Source organism: Ciona intestinalis, chromosome 3 (assembly GCF_000224145.3).
Source record: "Ciona intestinalis chromosome 3, KH, whole genome shotgun sequence".
NCBI lineage: Eukaryota > Metazoa > Chordata > Ascidiacea > Phlebobranchia > Cionidae > Ciona > Ciona intestinalis.
This window is the reverse complement of record NC_020168.2, coordinates 1,776,684-1,792,696: the sequence shown is the minus strand read 5'-3', so window position 1 is coordinate 1,792,696 and position 16,013 is coordinate 1,776,684. Positions and strand designations below refer to the sequence as shown.

The 16,013-nt window shown below is 34.2% G+C and overlaps 2 protein-coding genes across 7 annotated transcripts in view; both read left to right on the top strand.

Moving 5' to 3' along the window:
- Positions 1-699: 699 nt before the first annotated feature.
- Positions 700-12,442, top strand: LOC100184043 (signal-induced proliferation-associated 1-like protein 1). 6 transcript variants are annotated; one of them, XM_009859681.3, is made up of 34 exons: positions 700-1,488; positions 1,595-2,002; positions 2,279-2,444; positions 2,737-2,892; positions 2,950-3,061; positions 3,118-3,223; positions 3,357-3,552; positions 3,727-3,863; positions 4,111-4,296; positions 4,517-4,691; positions 4,802-4,905; positions 5,120-5,277; positions 5,569-5,719; positions 5,912-6,117; positions 6,403-6,663; positions 6,746-6,911; positions 7,117-7,232; positions 7,288-7,407; positions 7,462-7,496; positions 7,557-7,696; positions 7,951-8,065; positions 8,189-8,312; positions 8,633-8,826; positions 9,225-9,320; positions 9,587-9,659; positions 9,714-9,836; positions 10,149-10,281; positions 10,590-10,699; positions 10,781-10,843; positions 11,086-11,129; positions 11,188-11,262; positions 11,323-11,435; positions 11,587-11,817; positions 11,879-12,442. In XM_009859681.3, the coding sequence occupies exons 1-34, from the start codon at positions 790-792 to the stop codon at positions 11,996-11,998; spliced, it is 5,412 nt and encodes a 1,803-aa protein (XP_009857983.1). In that variant the 5' UTR covers positions 700-789; the 3' UTR covers positions 11,999-12,442. The 6 variants fall into 6 exon arrangements, with proteins under 6 accessions (XP_009857983.1, XP_026689592.1, XP_026689591.1 ...); XM_026833791.1 differs by having other exon boundaries at positions 7,542-7,696; positions 8,708-8,826; XM_026833790.1 differs by having other exon boundaries at positions 7,542-7,696; positions 8,660-8,826.
- Positions 12,443-13,060: 618 nt separating this feature from the next.
- LOC113474121 overlaps positions 13,061-16,013 on the top strand; it is a 4,957-nt gene continuing 2,004 nt past the window's right edge. The window contains exons 1-6 of the mRNA XM_026833795.1: positions 13,061-13,201; positions 13,577-13,668; positions 13,930-14,025; positions 14,974-15,086; positions 15,388-15,514; positions 15,798-15,982. Of these exons, the coding sequence (XP_026689596.1) occupies positions 13,623-13,668; positions 13,930-14,025; positions 14,974-15,086; positions 15,388-15,514; positions 15,798-15,982 (567 nt within the window). The 5' untranslated portion in view covers positions 13,061-13,201; positions 13,577-13,622. The remainder of the gene's footprint in view (positions 13,202-13,576; positions 13,669-13,929; positions 14,026-14,973; positions 15,087-15,387; positions 15,515-15,797; positions 15,983-16,013) is intronic.

The following is a 16,013-nucleotide window of genomic DNA, read 5'->3' as shown; positions in this document are numbered from 1 at the left end:
TTAATTCAATAAATGAGTCAACTTAGTTAACTTAACTTTCCCTTGAATAAGTTAAACAGTGGAGGTGCTGTATATGTTGAATTGCATGAATAATTGATTTGTCTCATATTTATGGGTGTAGGGATCCTTAGAGAAATATAAAAATCAATTTTCCTCCACATTTTTACACAGTAGTCTGTTTAACCATCTATATTTAAAGAATTTAATATTAAATTTTCTCTGTGTAAGTTAAAAATTCAGACCCTTATATATTTATACTAAATATATAGCTTTATAAATATGACGATTGACAAACACAACATATATCTTAATGACGTTGTCCATTATCTGTACTATTTTATGGTGGACTAATTAGGGCAACAAATTCTGATGTGATTTCTCTGTGCGTGCTTTGAAACGGAAGTACTTGCTCAAATGTATTGCATGAATGTGTTTGTGGCTGATAGTCTGGCTAGCCTATAAATCAATCTTGTTTAAATGACTTTATTTTCAGCAATATCTTTTTTATTCATTACAGGGTATTGTCCTTTTGCTGTTATACATCATAATGTTCTTTACACCTTTTAATGGTTGATTTAAAAATAACATATTGTGTGTTTATTAACTTGTTTATAACAATATCATTTTTTTTAGTAAAAACAAAGTATTTATCGTAATGCGATAAAAAATTGTTTAAATATCCCTTACAACCAATTTTTGGATTGCAGGACAAATTTGGTTAATATTCATCCTAAGTGATTTGCACTACTCTTGTTTATAATGTACATGGAAATAGTTTAAAACACAAACATGGCAAACCATTCAACTTTTATTTCAACTGCAACTCCGAGTACTTCTCGACCTAGAGGGCCAGCCTCACCAACCTCTCACAAGGAATCTGCTGATGAAGTGTTGACATTAGTGAGGAAGAAGGCTCAGCATGCTCGGCAGTTTTACAACAGCATGGTTCTTCCTAATGGTGATCTACCACAGACCAGGTACCAAACATCTGTTAGGTCAGATGTGAAGAGACACTCGGGAAGTCCAGATAAAAGAGAATCAAACACAAGTACTAGTTCAGTTTGGTCCCAACCAACCACACCAGTCCTATCTTCAAGTAAATATGGAGGTGTGTGGTTAAAGCCTCGACCTACCACTTCGGCGAAAAAGTCTATAGACTCTGATATAAGATTAAGCTACACACTGCCTTATAGACACGATGAAAAACAAAAGTCTTCCAGTCTAAGGTCAAAGTCAACATCTGGTGAAAATTTTTCCTCAACTTACCCACCACCATCTACCTCAAGTTCCCGATCAAGTTCAGATGGAACTTTACTTTCATCTGACTTTTCTTCTGCCAATGACATTAAACAAAAAGATATTTTATCTGATGAAAAAAGTGCAGCATCAAAATTAAATTCTAATAAAAACGAATATTCGAAGAATGCCATACGCCCTGATAGTCCACGTATGCATAGTCATCTCTATCAAGTTGTTTCGAAGAATAAGGTTCGTACATGGTTTTAGTAATTTTTTCAAGTGTTTTTATTTAGTTTTATTATTTCACACCCTGTGTCAATGTATTGAATGTTAAATTTGGTAATTTGAAATTTAGAAACTAAATTCATCAAGTAATGAAGATAAAAGTCCCACCATGAGCACATCGTATACAGTCCCTAACATTAGACATAGAGATGAAGATATTGCTAATGATCATTCAATCGGTGAAAAACAAACACCAAAGAGACAGAATGCTCCTTCACTTCAGCGTCAACGTTCAAATAGTGATGCAAGAGCAGGTGGAAGAATCACAACAAATCTATTATCGCTCAGTTATGATGCTATCACTGATACCACCACTATTGGAGCTCAAGCTGGAAGGAATTACGGTAGTGCATCCTCTCTGGACAAAGTGACAATAACTCATGAAAATGGGTATTCAGACAAAGCTCGAATAAAGAAAGTATATCATAGTCAACCCAGTAGTAGTCTACCTTCAAGCACAAAACACCAAATAAAAAAGGTAATTTGCATTAATATATTGCATAGACTTGTTAATAGCTTCGTTAAACTGGTTAGGATTTATGCCCATCTGATATCAATAAATGTTATTTGCACTACAATGGTTACTAGCTCAGAACTCTAATTCAAGGAGCTATATTTTCCTGATGTATAACCAAACTTCTCTGTCTCTTTTATGCATTTTATTTATGCAAGTAATTTTTACCCAAACTTGTCCAAGTTTTTAGTAATTGAAAAAATACTTATTAATGCTATACCAATTACATTTCATTCCCAGCATCACAGTGATTCAAAGAAAATAAGTCCAGTTAACAGTGCTGGTTCAAGTCCAAGAACTCAACGTCGTCGTAAGGAGAAGCTCCGTTCAAAATCTGATGTACCCGATCACACTGTGTTACTTGATAGTATCAAAAGTTTAGAACGCGATTATTCAGTTAGACAGGGTTAGTTTGTACTGCAGTTACACTGTAAACTTAACAAAACTTGTTGTCTTGTGTGGTCTTTATGAGCAGTGTTTGACTCTAAATCAAGTGTTTTTATAATCTTGATTAGTGCTGTTTTTTGACTAAAACTGAATGTGTTCCCATGCACCCTTTTCTCCTTGAAGACATTATAAGCATTCAGGTTTGGCGTTATGGACCAAGATTGACAAAAGCTCGTTTTAAAACTTTCATCACATGCTTACGAATTTCATTTAAATGAACTATTATATCTAGAAACTACGATTTTTTGCAGAACTTAGTTTTGAAGACGAACATAGAAGAAGGCATCGATTCGCGCACTATGATTGGCAGAGTATGTTATTTTCCTTTAGAGATGTTTTAAAAGCAGCCGACACTTTGAAAAGAAAAAACACAACTACTGGTGCAAGTAAAGCAGCTGCATTGGCAGGTTGGTTGAAATATGTTTCAATTAAAATAAAATCCTGAACATTTTATTCCACTGCAGCCAGCAGTGATAGCTTGGGTAGCAAAGCCTCAAGTGTGGGAGGTTCCAGTGAGGACCTTTCCTTTGAACAAGATGAACATATTGATGATAAGTCTAATGATATGGTTGAATGGTAAGTGGCATACCGCATTTATATTGTGGTTTCATTAAACATTGATCTGTTTCTAGTTGTCCATTCTTTAGCAATGAAGTAGGTGGTGAAATTGACCGACAACTCACCATATCAGGTTATGGTTTAAATTCAAATTCTCACCTTGCTAACGTGTCTGTGCAAGTAAGTTGTGTTCATTGCAAACAGCTGGTTTGATGTAGGTAATTTGTAATTGCTAGTTAAATTTAAGTCCTTTTTCCTATGCCAACTAGAAGTCAGTAACCAGTATAACTTAACTAGTTATCCATTTCCATAGGTATGTAATGATAGTGAAGCAACATCTACACAAGCAAGGAATGTTCTCACCAACCACACTTACCTTTCCATCGTTGAACGTGGTAGCAGTGAAAGTTTACTCCCTCCTAAATCTCCCCCTAGTGGTTGTGTTAGCTTTGGAATTGAACATGTGGACGATGGAGCCGAGTATTATCGGACATACTTCTATGAGAAAGGTTTGCATGAAGACAGATATATGTGTCACTGATAGATTAGTAGTGCTAAGCAGGATGCATCATTAACTTCCTGTTGCTGACGTATCATGTATTGTTACGTAGGCGCAGCAGACGTATGGTCTCTCCTGTCCTCTATATTGCTTGTTTTTTATTTATATCAGTTCAACTTTTCAGATCACCAAAACTTGTGCGGTATTGATGAAAAGTATGGTCCTATTGTGATCAGCTTGAGACGTGAAAAACTTGATGAAACATTAGCTGGAAGTTCAAATGCTGTTTATCAATATCGAGTAATTATTCGAACATGTGAGGTTAGTATGAGACCACACCAAACTCCACAACCAACTCATTTCATTCTATAAACAATGTGGCAGATATAGGTCCTCTGACTTGGCTGTGGTATTTAAGGAGAGTTTAATCCAATTCAAGTTTAAAATAGACAACTCTAACTTTAAATGTTTTTCCTTGCCAAGAAGTTTTTAAGACCAAGCGTATAAGGCACGAAACAATAAAATACTTAATCTAAATTAGGCTGATGCTCTAGTTTTAATATTCTAGTTATGCACCCTTCGTGGTTCCATTGTGGAAGATGTAGTTTTTCCTTCAACATCGAAACCAACCAAGGGATTTCACGCCAAAGAAGTTCTTGAATATCTTTGTCCAGAAATCAACTTATCTTGTCTTAAAGTAGCAATGCCTATTCCAAAAGTTCATGACCAGATAATGAAAGTTGATGAACAGAATGTAAGTTTTTGTTTACATAATTTATCAATGGGTTTGCTGAAAATGTGTAACAGATCAATAGTGTGGATTGTGTACTGAAATTTAGTTTAATTATTGCTTGTATACCTATCAGTAAGATACTGCTATTCATATAGCATGAATATATGGTGATTATAATATATTGTATATTTCTAGTTCTGTACAACTGTTCCGTATCTAAGTTACTAAGGATAATATGCAGGTGCATGACTCGTATAAGATTGGTGTTTTATATTGTGGAGCTGGCCAAGTAACAGAGGAGGATATGTACAACAATGAACATGGAAGCCCAGCATTCGACCAATTTCTTGAGTTACTTGGTGACAAAATAAAGTTGAGCGGTTTCAATCGTTTCCGTGGTGGCCTAGATGTAAAAAGTATGTTTTTCCATGTTGTAGATATAGTTGGTGTAAATTCACATTACCAATTATTAAATAGATATCACTTGATTTTATTAATCATATTGGTTTGTATTATGATGTCACAGCTGACTCAACAGGAACTGAATCTGTGTACACCGAGTTTCGTGGCAACAAAATACTGTTTCATGTTTCTACTATGTTGCCATTTACACCAAACAATAGACAACAGGTAGAATATATTTATACAAATTAAATGTCTTTGCTGAAAAATGTTTGATGGAGCTGGTCAATTGCTGACAAATAGTTAATATATTGCTTTTATTGCAGTCATGTACAGGAAGACAATTGTAAAATTACGATAAAGTGTAAAAAATAAAGTTCCCTTGTACATACTTACATGGCTGGTGCATACTCCAATATTTGAACAATTACCCCTATTACAGTTACTACGAAAACGTCACATTGGAAACGACATCGTTACCATCATATTCCAAGAACCCGGTTCGCAACCCTTCAATCCAAAGTTTATTCGATCACATTTCCAACATGTATTCATCATTGTTCGTGTATATCAACCATGTACCAAAGACACTTGTTACAGGTGAACTTTGTCTTTGTTGCTCTGATAAGCTTTAATAGTTCATCAGGTTGATTAAAATCTATGTGTACAATCAGATCTACATCATTGTTATCTAACCATTTAAATTCCATGCTGTGCTTATGTCTGTCCACCATATTTGTCGCATGCTTATAGTTCCAACAAAATTTGCGCTAAATTAGAAATATGATAAAAAGTCATTTTGCAGCTGTTTAAATCACAGTCGATCCATTTTGTATTCATGTTCGTTCAAATAAAATTAGGACACAACAAATTGATGTTGGTATTTGACAGGATCGCAGTAACAAGAGCAAGGAACATTCCACGATTTGGACCTCCCATTCCTGAAGATTCAATGTTTCCCAATACATCAACATTTAGGGAGTTTCTCCTTACTAAGTTAATCAATGGAGAGAACACGGCTCATTCAGCTGGAAAGTTTAAGGTACTTTTCTGTCATATTTATATAATGCTATACATGCCCTTATTTTATAAGTATCTCTTTTTTTACTTCAGCCAAGAGCATGATTTAATAAAATTACCTTTTGTGACGTGTACATACAGGAGTTTTAAAATAAAGTCTTAATATCATGACTCATGAGTTAGGTTTCTAATTCAACACAAATGTTTTATTCAGTCATTGGCAATGAATACACGTCAAGAATATTTACGTGATCTTGCCACCACTAATCTTACACAAAGTGGATTAGAAGTAAATCCAAAGTTCTCATTTTTTGCTCTGCGTCGAATGCGAGATAACAAAGATAAACAAAAATCTCGTCCGATGCCTGAAGTGCTGAGTCATGGTGCGCTGACTTGGCAACTTAGTGTGGATGATTACAGGTAAAGTAGGTGTTTGGTTGATCGTAAGGGTGGGTGTTTATGGCATATTATTTGTTCTTAAATCATAAAATGACATAATACACTAACCTATATTATATTACTACAGACACTATTAAACTACCATAAAGGTAAATGTTATTTTTCTTTTAGCCAAATCTTTTTGCCTTGAATTCACAAGCTTATATAATACTATCATTTGTGAAACTGCTGTTTAAAAAATAGATATTAGTCAACAAGTAATTCTGATATCATTGTATGCTAATGAATATACACCAACATTCACAGTTCATTGTCCAGTATGCACGAGAAAAACCAGGTGAACTGCATCATGGGATTGAGTGATTGTGTTCTCACAATAATCGAGATATCGTCAAGGAAACTCATCTTCAGCATCCCGTGTCAAGCCATCCTCGGGTGGACCGTTCCTCTTCCTACTCCCGAGCAAATTCGAGGAATAAAACGTGATCTTTATATTTATTACGGAAGAGGAGAGAGGATATCTTTGCACACGGAAGATATTGATGCACGGGATGAAATCATCATCAGGTATCACCTAATGAACCAGGATTATCAAATTTAGATAAATATTTACGGATTATTCACCAACTGTGGTTTTAATTTATTTCAGACTTGAGAAGTTCACGAAAGGGTGTGAGACAGTTTATCGTCAGTTACGTCGTAACATGAAAGGTGAACTTGGATTCCACGTCAACTATGAAGGAATTATAATGGAAGTTGAACAGAGTGGTTATGCTTATCAAGATGGGTTGAGACAAAGCAGCAGATTGGTTGAGGTGTTTTAAACTTTGTTTTGTTTTAATTTATGTCGATTCAGTTGAGGACACTAAATTTTATTAGTTTAAATCTAGGCAATTATACCAGAAATAAATATCTCATTTATATGATGGGCTTGGGTGGGGCAGGAACTAAAAAGTTTCTTCGCAACAATTAAAATATAAGATACAGCACTAAGGCAAGTAAATATGTACATGTGTATAGGTATGCAAGGTCGCTGTAGCCACCATGACTCATGAAGAATTATTGGATCTTCTTCGAACAACGCAGCATGTTAAAGTGGTGGCTATTCCACCCAATGATGATGGCACACCTCGCAAGTATGTGCTCTATATAGCTTTGTATGAATTTATTTACCAGAGTGACCAACCACAGGTGTAGCATGGAGCTGTACCACCTGTATCCAGTGTTAGATGTGAGAAAAGTTCCCATGCCTGCCACACCTGTTGAACAACAACATAAATCAAGGCCAGATTCTTCGAATGGAATACAAACGTGTGTAGTTGTTCTTGTATTATGACTACATTTAAAAATCTATTTTATTTACAGAGCAAATGATAGTTCGCCAAAACAAGCAGCATCAGGTATATTGTTGTTTGTTTTGTTTTTTTCTAATATCTTAATTTCAGAACCTTTTCATGCAGAACCATCAACAAAAAGTCGTGGAAAATCAAAACTTTCCAAAATTAAACAAGCAACTACTATTGACACAAAAACCACCCTGGTGGCAACGGCAACCAGACTTGCTGTGTTGAATCAGACACATTCATACAAACATCCAAAAGTAATTTTTATTTGTATGATATATGTGTCAGTGTGTCTTTGCCTCAAAAATTAATATATATATTAAAGTACTTATATTATGTGCTGCTTAAAAGGTAAATTTACTTGAAACAAATTGCTCACGTTTATGCATTTCTAGTTTTCTAAAATTAATTCCGAAATTATACTTAATAGTTACATAGTGTGAAGAATTAAATATCATGTTTGATTCTTGTTGAATTTAAATCTGGAGTAATAATCACGACTTTAAAACAGAGTGATGGAAACAGTTTATCGAGCACCACAAACACAATGTCAAGCACTAAATCAACCTCAAGCAACATTAGCAGTCAGAGCGGTGCAGATATAGATTGGAGCGAAAACTTTAAAAGTAAGATAAACAAATTATTTGTTGTAACCTGGGTGTTGGGGTAATGGGCAAACACATAGATCTTAGGTCTTATAATGTGAAAAAATATATGTAATAAATACTCACCGCATTTATTAATGTCAGCAAACCAAGGAACTTCCCAAAATCCATCAAACAGCATTTCATCTGATAGTGGACTAAACAGCAACAATAATTCGTCATATTCAAGTACACTGAGTTGCACACCAACTACCACGCCCATTGCCAAGTAATCTTTTTTTTCAAGATATTTATACTTTCTATTTTTTTGTAAGGTTGTTGGATTTTTTCTATTTGTATCTTTTTCTACATGTGAACCAACTTTTATTTCGTAGGTTTAGTGCCCAAAAATCATGCTATTACTTTATTTACTGTTAATTTTGCAAACCTAAGTAAATAAGTTGGCCGTGCAACACCTAAATAACCTTGGTGTCTAACAATTTATCTGCTACAACCTACAAGAACGGCTGTTAGGTTGAGAACCACTGCTTTAGAGCAATTTTTTAGCTTTTTTGATTTTTTTTATATTTAAATAAATAAAATTTTCAGTAACACGTTACATGAGTTGTCCCATAGTGATTGGGACGGTTTACATTCACAATCACATCTTAATCAAAATTCAAGCAACAACAAAATGTCAAGTAATTCTACGATGGCACGGAGCACATCTGTGTACACAAACAAGTGTAGAAAAGCCCCAATCAAAGTAAACTGGAATAGTAAATCCTCAAGATTGCCAACAGGTAAGATATTTGTGCTGGTTTAAGTTATGACATCCAGTGTGTTTATTCACTAAAACAACATTACAGACTGCAGTGAATGAAATAAAACTAATTTAATTCGTCCGCTTCTTGATGTAATGACAAATATTCAATCACCAATTTTACCTCAAAACTGTTAGAAATACAAAACAAAATAAAACTTGTTTCAAGTGTGTTATGTTAGTTTTAAACTATTTTATTCTAAGAGTCTAAACTGTATGTCTTATGTCCTATGAAGTCAAAAGTCACAAAGTTTTAAACTTTTTTGTGATTTTTCACAATAAATCAACTTCATTCCACTACTTTGAGGTTTTATTAAATTTATAAACCATTACCAATTAAATCCTCTCTACACAATAAAAATATTCCTATTTCTTCAGAACTTAGTCGGAAATCATTGAATCATTCGTATTCTGTTGATTGCACGCCTTCCAGTGAAGTAAATCATGGATTAAAAGTTTATATTGCTGGAACTGGTAACTATTATATTTAATATCAGTATACATTATGTTTGAATAAAAGAGAATATGTCTGTTACATATTTTGTAACACCTGTCCCGACTGTCTTTTATTATTAAGTAGAATCGCTCAACTTTAGTGTCATCAAATCATGGTTAGCTTTACGGAATTTATTGCAGTTACTAATATTATGTATATGTCCTTTTATAATAAGCCTACTGTAGAATCATCCAAATAAATTAATAAATTTTCTCCTTATATTTACTTTTATATGTTAATACAGATGATCATATAAAGTCACGATCAACTTATTCTTATCAAGCAACACCAAGTCCGATAAAAGCTGAAACTTCAAGGTAAGTTAGGTTTGTTAAATCCCTCAGACCAATAAAAAAAAGTTTGATTTTCAGTAGAAACGCGCAACACTACCACTCTCAGTCATATGACTCTGTGCTCTCTACGCCCATCAAGTGGAGAACTTCTGTTGCTATGGGTACCCGTAGTGGATCAAGGAATAGTCCTCGATCGAAAAGGTTTGTTGCACTGTTCACACATATACGGTTTATTATTTTTTACCTCCCGGTTTCATTATAATTAATTTAAATAACTTTCTAACAACCTATTTTCTAGTATAAAAAGATAGTGTTGTTGTTTAAAAAGTCTATAAACATTGGATTAATATAAATTATGTATTCATTTAAATTTGAAGGTAAAAAATCTGTACATAATATAAGAATATTCATAATTTGTAAATATAATAATAGTATTTATAATTATGTGTAGCAGCAATAGTGGCAGAAAAGTTAATATTAATTGTGGTATGTTCAACCACATTATTGAAACAGGAGAGCAAGCGACATGCATGTTGTTGCTTCTCGTTTAAAATCTCGTGACCGCGATTCGCCTTCCACACCAGAAAGCCGAGATGTTCAAAACTCCTTAATAAAGTTGATCACTGTTGAAAGTCCCACCAAACATGTAAGATGAAACTCGTAACAATATCATTATATGTGTATTGTAAAATGTTTCTTATATTTGGTGACAACAGGCTAAAATTTGAACCACATGATTGGCTTTTGAATATTTAGAGTGTTTCTAACTATAGGCTAATTCAGATAAAAACAAACAAATAAATTTATATTACAATCTGCCTTTAAAATGCTGTACAACTATTGATACTGCGTTCCAGTAAACTTAACATATTAATCAGCTTCCAAAGTCCACTTCATTAAATTCCGATTGAAATCTAGCAATTATCGTACAATATAACAAATATTGTATATTAGAATACCAATCATCGTAAATCTCCTGCTCGAACATTAAGTCAACGTGCCTCACCAAAACAAACTCTTTCTCCATCTCATAATGGAAGACTCAACACAACGTTATCTATAAGGTAGTACGCAGTGCTTGATATTAAATATTTTGCTTTTTTTTATTAACCGTCCATATGGTCATAAGTTATGTATTAACACAGATCTTTGCATCGCACGGTTTCTGATGAAAGTTTGTGTGCAGCGCGATCATCTGATAGAACAAGGTAAAATTCAAATGTCAAGTTATGTTATATATGTGTGCCAATGAACGGGATATTCATTTATGTATGTCCTAATGCTGAACTTTACGATTAAATCAGTAATTTACATGTATCTTAAAGTGTTACATGTTGTGTTAATGTCCCCCAGTGTTGCATGTTAATACCTAGAAACTATGGTATAATTTATAAAACTATTATATTTTTCTTAATTTTTTCTGCTCCAATTCAATTGTTTTATTCTTTAGGGAGAACAACCTTCACCACTCTATTGATTCTCGACTAAATCCACGTAAGTTTATCATATAATTTAATAAATTTATTTACCTATTAACATTGAACTGCACTAGATGACACTTCCATGCTACCACTACCCGATACATCAGACTGGGACACGATACTAGATGCTGCACGAGCTGCTGAGGGTAAGACAGATGTTGTTGGTTTCAACTTTAGCAATATCTTGATTCTTGTTACAATTACAGTGTTCGAGGCATCGAGCATAAGGTCGGTTTCCATGGGAACGCTGAACGAACTTGGTGTCAATGATGATGTCACAAAGGAGTTATTTCGGTCAGATAACCGCACAATGTCAGTGGTAAGTTAAACAACAGATAATGTGTGTAATAACATTAGTTTTTATACCGTGATAAAGGTGACCTGAACATCGGTATGTAATATTGCCAAACAGCTTTATGAGATTTATATAATGGCAGGATCAGTGTATATATATTTATTGTTACTTAAAGGAATATTTATATGATCATGAGTATCGGAGGAACCAGGGTGATCCCGTAAATTTACTTCGGAAACGGGAACCCCCCACACCTTCATCATCACCCGCTACTTTCCACCCGAATATGACGCCACAAAAGTCTATTGATCCCTCATCAATCTGTCCTGATGTTAAAAGTGGTGCAGAGCAACGACTTGAACGTATTGAGTATGAAATGAGGTTACTCCAGGATAAACTGAAGAAGGTAAGGTAACTTTCGATCATCATGTTTAGTGCACAGTGTCTAACGTAATGTGCAAGTTCAGGAGCAAGAATCTAAAGCAGCGTTGGTAGAAGAGGTTAAGTTACTAAGACGCGACAACACTCGACTACATCGTGACACATCACGGGTAAGGTCTGTCAAGGAATCTAAGCATTTCAGATAAAAGATCATGTGCAAGATACAAGCTGGTGACTTTACCGCTGTCTAGCGGTCTTACTTTGTTCCATGATGTTCTCAGCAGCGTTGCCAAGATACCCTTTTAAGTTCCGTTTATTCTTGGATTTTCACTGCGTTATTATTCTAGTAACGTGACGTGGTGGCCTTTTTCTTGCCCCCTCACATCAGTATTAAGACTATGATTGGATTTTATTTAAATATTCCAAACGACAGGTTTCTTCTCACATTCCCGTTTTTTTATTATTTTATTCTTTTAGTCTCTTATATCATCATGTCAGCATTACGGCTTACCACGTGACCAAATACTCTTCTACCAGCCACAGTCTGACGTCACACACTATGTTGAATCGTTCATTTTTCACAAAATATTTCTATAGCGGAACCCTATACTGTTTTGCATCAGTTAATAAACATACTAAATTTAACTGTGGATTAGATGTACACACATCTTGCTTACAAGTTAGTTTGTGGTAAACTCCTGCCGCAATTCTGTCATCGCCGGAGTCTAACTACTCCACGACCATATCGCAGCCAGACGTGCATTTGCGTCACCTCAATAAAACTCATTTGTCCTCGCATGGCAGTGCAGCGAAAGTGCCCGCTTTTCCACAAGCTTACACCACATTCGCAATTTGGTATTCATCGGAGCAATATATTTATTGTCTTGCCTAAGTGATACATAATGGAACGGTGCTGATAGATACACGGTGTCGGTGTCCTGATATGTCTAGGCCGGACGCTACTGTACGCATGCGCAGAAGTTCGGACCAAATAAAATTATCATCGTGTCATCACTGAAGTATCAAAAATGGCTGTTAAAATCTGCTGCTCTGTAAACTATGTATTATGATTACCTTGGTTTAATTCGGGAATCCCCCAGAGTCGAATATTTCATTTACACCAGCATGAGCATACCAGCAGAGAATACTCTTCTCTGATACAATGGGAAGATACTAAAACATGTACTCTTATAGGCATAATTTGTTATATATTTAACTCTAAGGTATATTCTGTTGTATATTTAAGTTAAATTTAACTCTTAGGCCTAATACAACTGAATATGCCTAAAAGGTAAATATTTAAAAGAATATGCTTGAGAAATAAATTATGCCATAGCTTACATGGTTAGTTTAGTATCTACCGCATACAAGAACCAAAAAAAGTGCTCTTTTAATGAAAGTATTTGCAGGTTGGTTCCTTATAAAACTACAGGTTGCGAATGTTTGCGCGCAGTTGCAGATATTTTTATTATTTCTACCAGAAAAGCTACGTAGCCCCGTCCAATAGATGTCAAATGACCATACGAGTTTAACAAACGGGTCCGATACCTTAAATCGTTTTTGAGTTATCCAAATAACTAAAATATCGGCAACCACGTAATGTTTTTTTGAGCATAATTTAAAAAACATTGGGGCATCAGACCAAAAGTTGGTATGTTAAACTCGTATGGTCATTCGACATCTATTGGATGTGACTGCGTAGTGTTTCTGGTCGAAATAACCAAAATATCTTCAACCTTTTGCAACCGCTTGCAAACCGTAGTTTTATTAAGTACCCTTTGCAGGTTAGGTGTTAGGTCATACAGCATACAACGTATACTGAGCTAAAAGATGAACAAAAGTTTAAAGACACTCCTATTTATTCCAAATATTATTGGTAAATATATGATTTCTGTTGTGCAAAACAATGTTTCAAACATATTTATATGCAGTATTTTATTAAACCTTCTTTAAAAACAGTAGATAGAGTACCAACAGTACTTGAATTCAATCTTAAAAATATGTGTTTACTGATGATGGCTTTAGTACTTTAAACTGAATTGTGCGAAAATGGATACAATTGTGTCATATATGTATCAATGTATGTGATATTATGTTGGTATTGAACATGATTCATTATAATTATTTGTTTCTTCAGGTTATGTTCGCTTCATTTTAATATGTTGGTCATGGTGTAATATTGAGGAGAGTTACTCTTTTCTTGTTGCTTACACTCTTAATGTTTTACTGGATGGTAAGTTTGTTTTTGTGAAGCAAGTTGTAGCTATGCTTTCACAAATTATGCTAACTCAGCATTTCACAAATTATGCTTGGCACTAAACTTTATTATTTTTTAATTTCTTGATTAAACCGAGCTGCATACCAGATAATGCTGCCTCAGCAATTTTTTAAACCTAACATTCAATGCGTACAACTGACGTTTTTTAAAGAAAATGATACAGCAGGTAAGAGTAAGACATAATAACATTTTAACATAAAAAAGTAATAGGAAAAAACTGCTGAGTCAGCATATTATGTAGATATGTTCAATCGAAAATTAAAACATCTATGTTTTACAATTGGTTTAGATATTCTTAAAGAAGAAGCATTCATTATACCAAGTTAGAAATCAAAGTTTAATTTTTTTAAGTATTTTAGAAACTAGTAGCAAACAAAATGGAGTGAAATTTTTTCTTATGGTAATTTCCATGCATTGCGCCACGGCAAGTTTTTTTTTACTTCAGAGTTAAATTTGCGGTTTGGAACTAATTTTTTTTCAAAATCTGTTTCGTATTTTAAAACTTTGATGGTACCTTTACTTAGATCACATTGGAGCAGTTGTATCAATACGCAAATTTAGATTTTTCGTTGGTATGCCCATTTAGGTTTTGAATGTATGTTGCTACATGCATTGTTCTTTATTCTCTGAACTTGTGCTGAGCAAATGGCAAGATATTTCTATCTCATGGTTTGCCGGGCAGGTGCACTTTTCTCCCTGTTGTTTGAAAATGAAAGATCAGAATTAATAGTTATGTTGCAATTGGATGTATGATGCCACCCCGGTTGTGCTCCTGCCCCCAACCAAAAAAGTATTTGAAAGTCGCTGGGGATAAGGTCAGAAATGATTGACTGATCATTCTATTACCTTCAGTTTTTCAATCTATGCACAATTATAATAAGTTAATATAAGGACATTTTACAGGGGTGGATGGTTGGACTGCACGGAAATTCAATCAAGTTTCAAGTTTTGGTGCTTTATTAGATGTTGTGGTTGATAACTTTGGACGAGGAATCTTATGGTGTCATGTTTGTAATGTATGTGCCATTTTTACATTTATTTTACCTTAACTCTAAAACATTTGTGTTTGCTTATTTATTTAGTAAGGTTTTAAATATATGTGCTTGTAAAATGTTTGTCTATTGACACTTCCATCTGCTACTTATTAAAGTATTTCAAAGTGATTATAACACGGAAAGCAGTTAAAGCAATACTGTTATTCAGCCAATGCATTTATAGATTTTGCGCCACATTACAATTTAAAAACTACTGTTGTTTCAGTTTGTACATTCAGTACAAATGGTAAATATTCACAAAATCAAACAATTTTAATTATAGTTTGGTTATGGCATCAGTGCATGGGAGTGGTTGGTATTCGTTTGTACTCATGCTCAATCGAGAGGTGGTCAATGGAAGACGCAGTTTCAAATGGCACCAGTCATTGTAAAAAAGATAATGAAAAATGGTGAGAAACAGAGAATAAAATTTAATGTGATTTAACATTTCACTTGGTAATTTAGTCACTAAGTTAGTCGATTGCAAACAAAAAGCGATAATTCTTGTTTAAAAAGTGTTGTGTAATTAACTAGTCATTCACTTTTTACAGCATTTAAAACAATTTAACAATGTAGACTTAACAGTCTTTTATGTACTAAAACCGCAGACACAATTACCCGTCAATATTTTATTATGATATCTCTATTCAAACAGACTTAGAAACCATTATCTTTGTAAGTATTTGTGTTAAGGTTTTAAAACAAGCACTGGGATGGTAACTATCTGCGGTTTACATATATTACCAATATGGTTATATTCAATTCAATCTGGTGTTCCACTTTTGGTGACTATGCCCGTGATTACAAATGGTGTTACTTGGTTTCTGATTGTTGGAAGGGGGCTGCCACTTACTGCTGAAGCTTGGTGTGTCTGGAACCACGTTTGTGCACTTCTATAACTGTATTTTT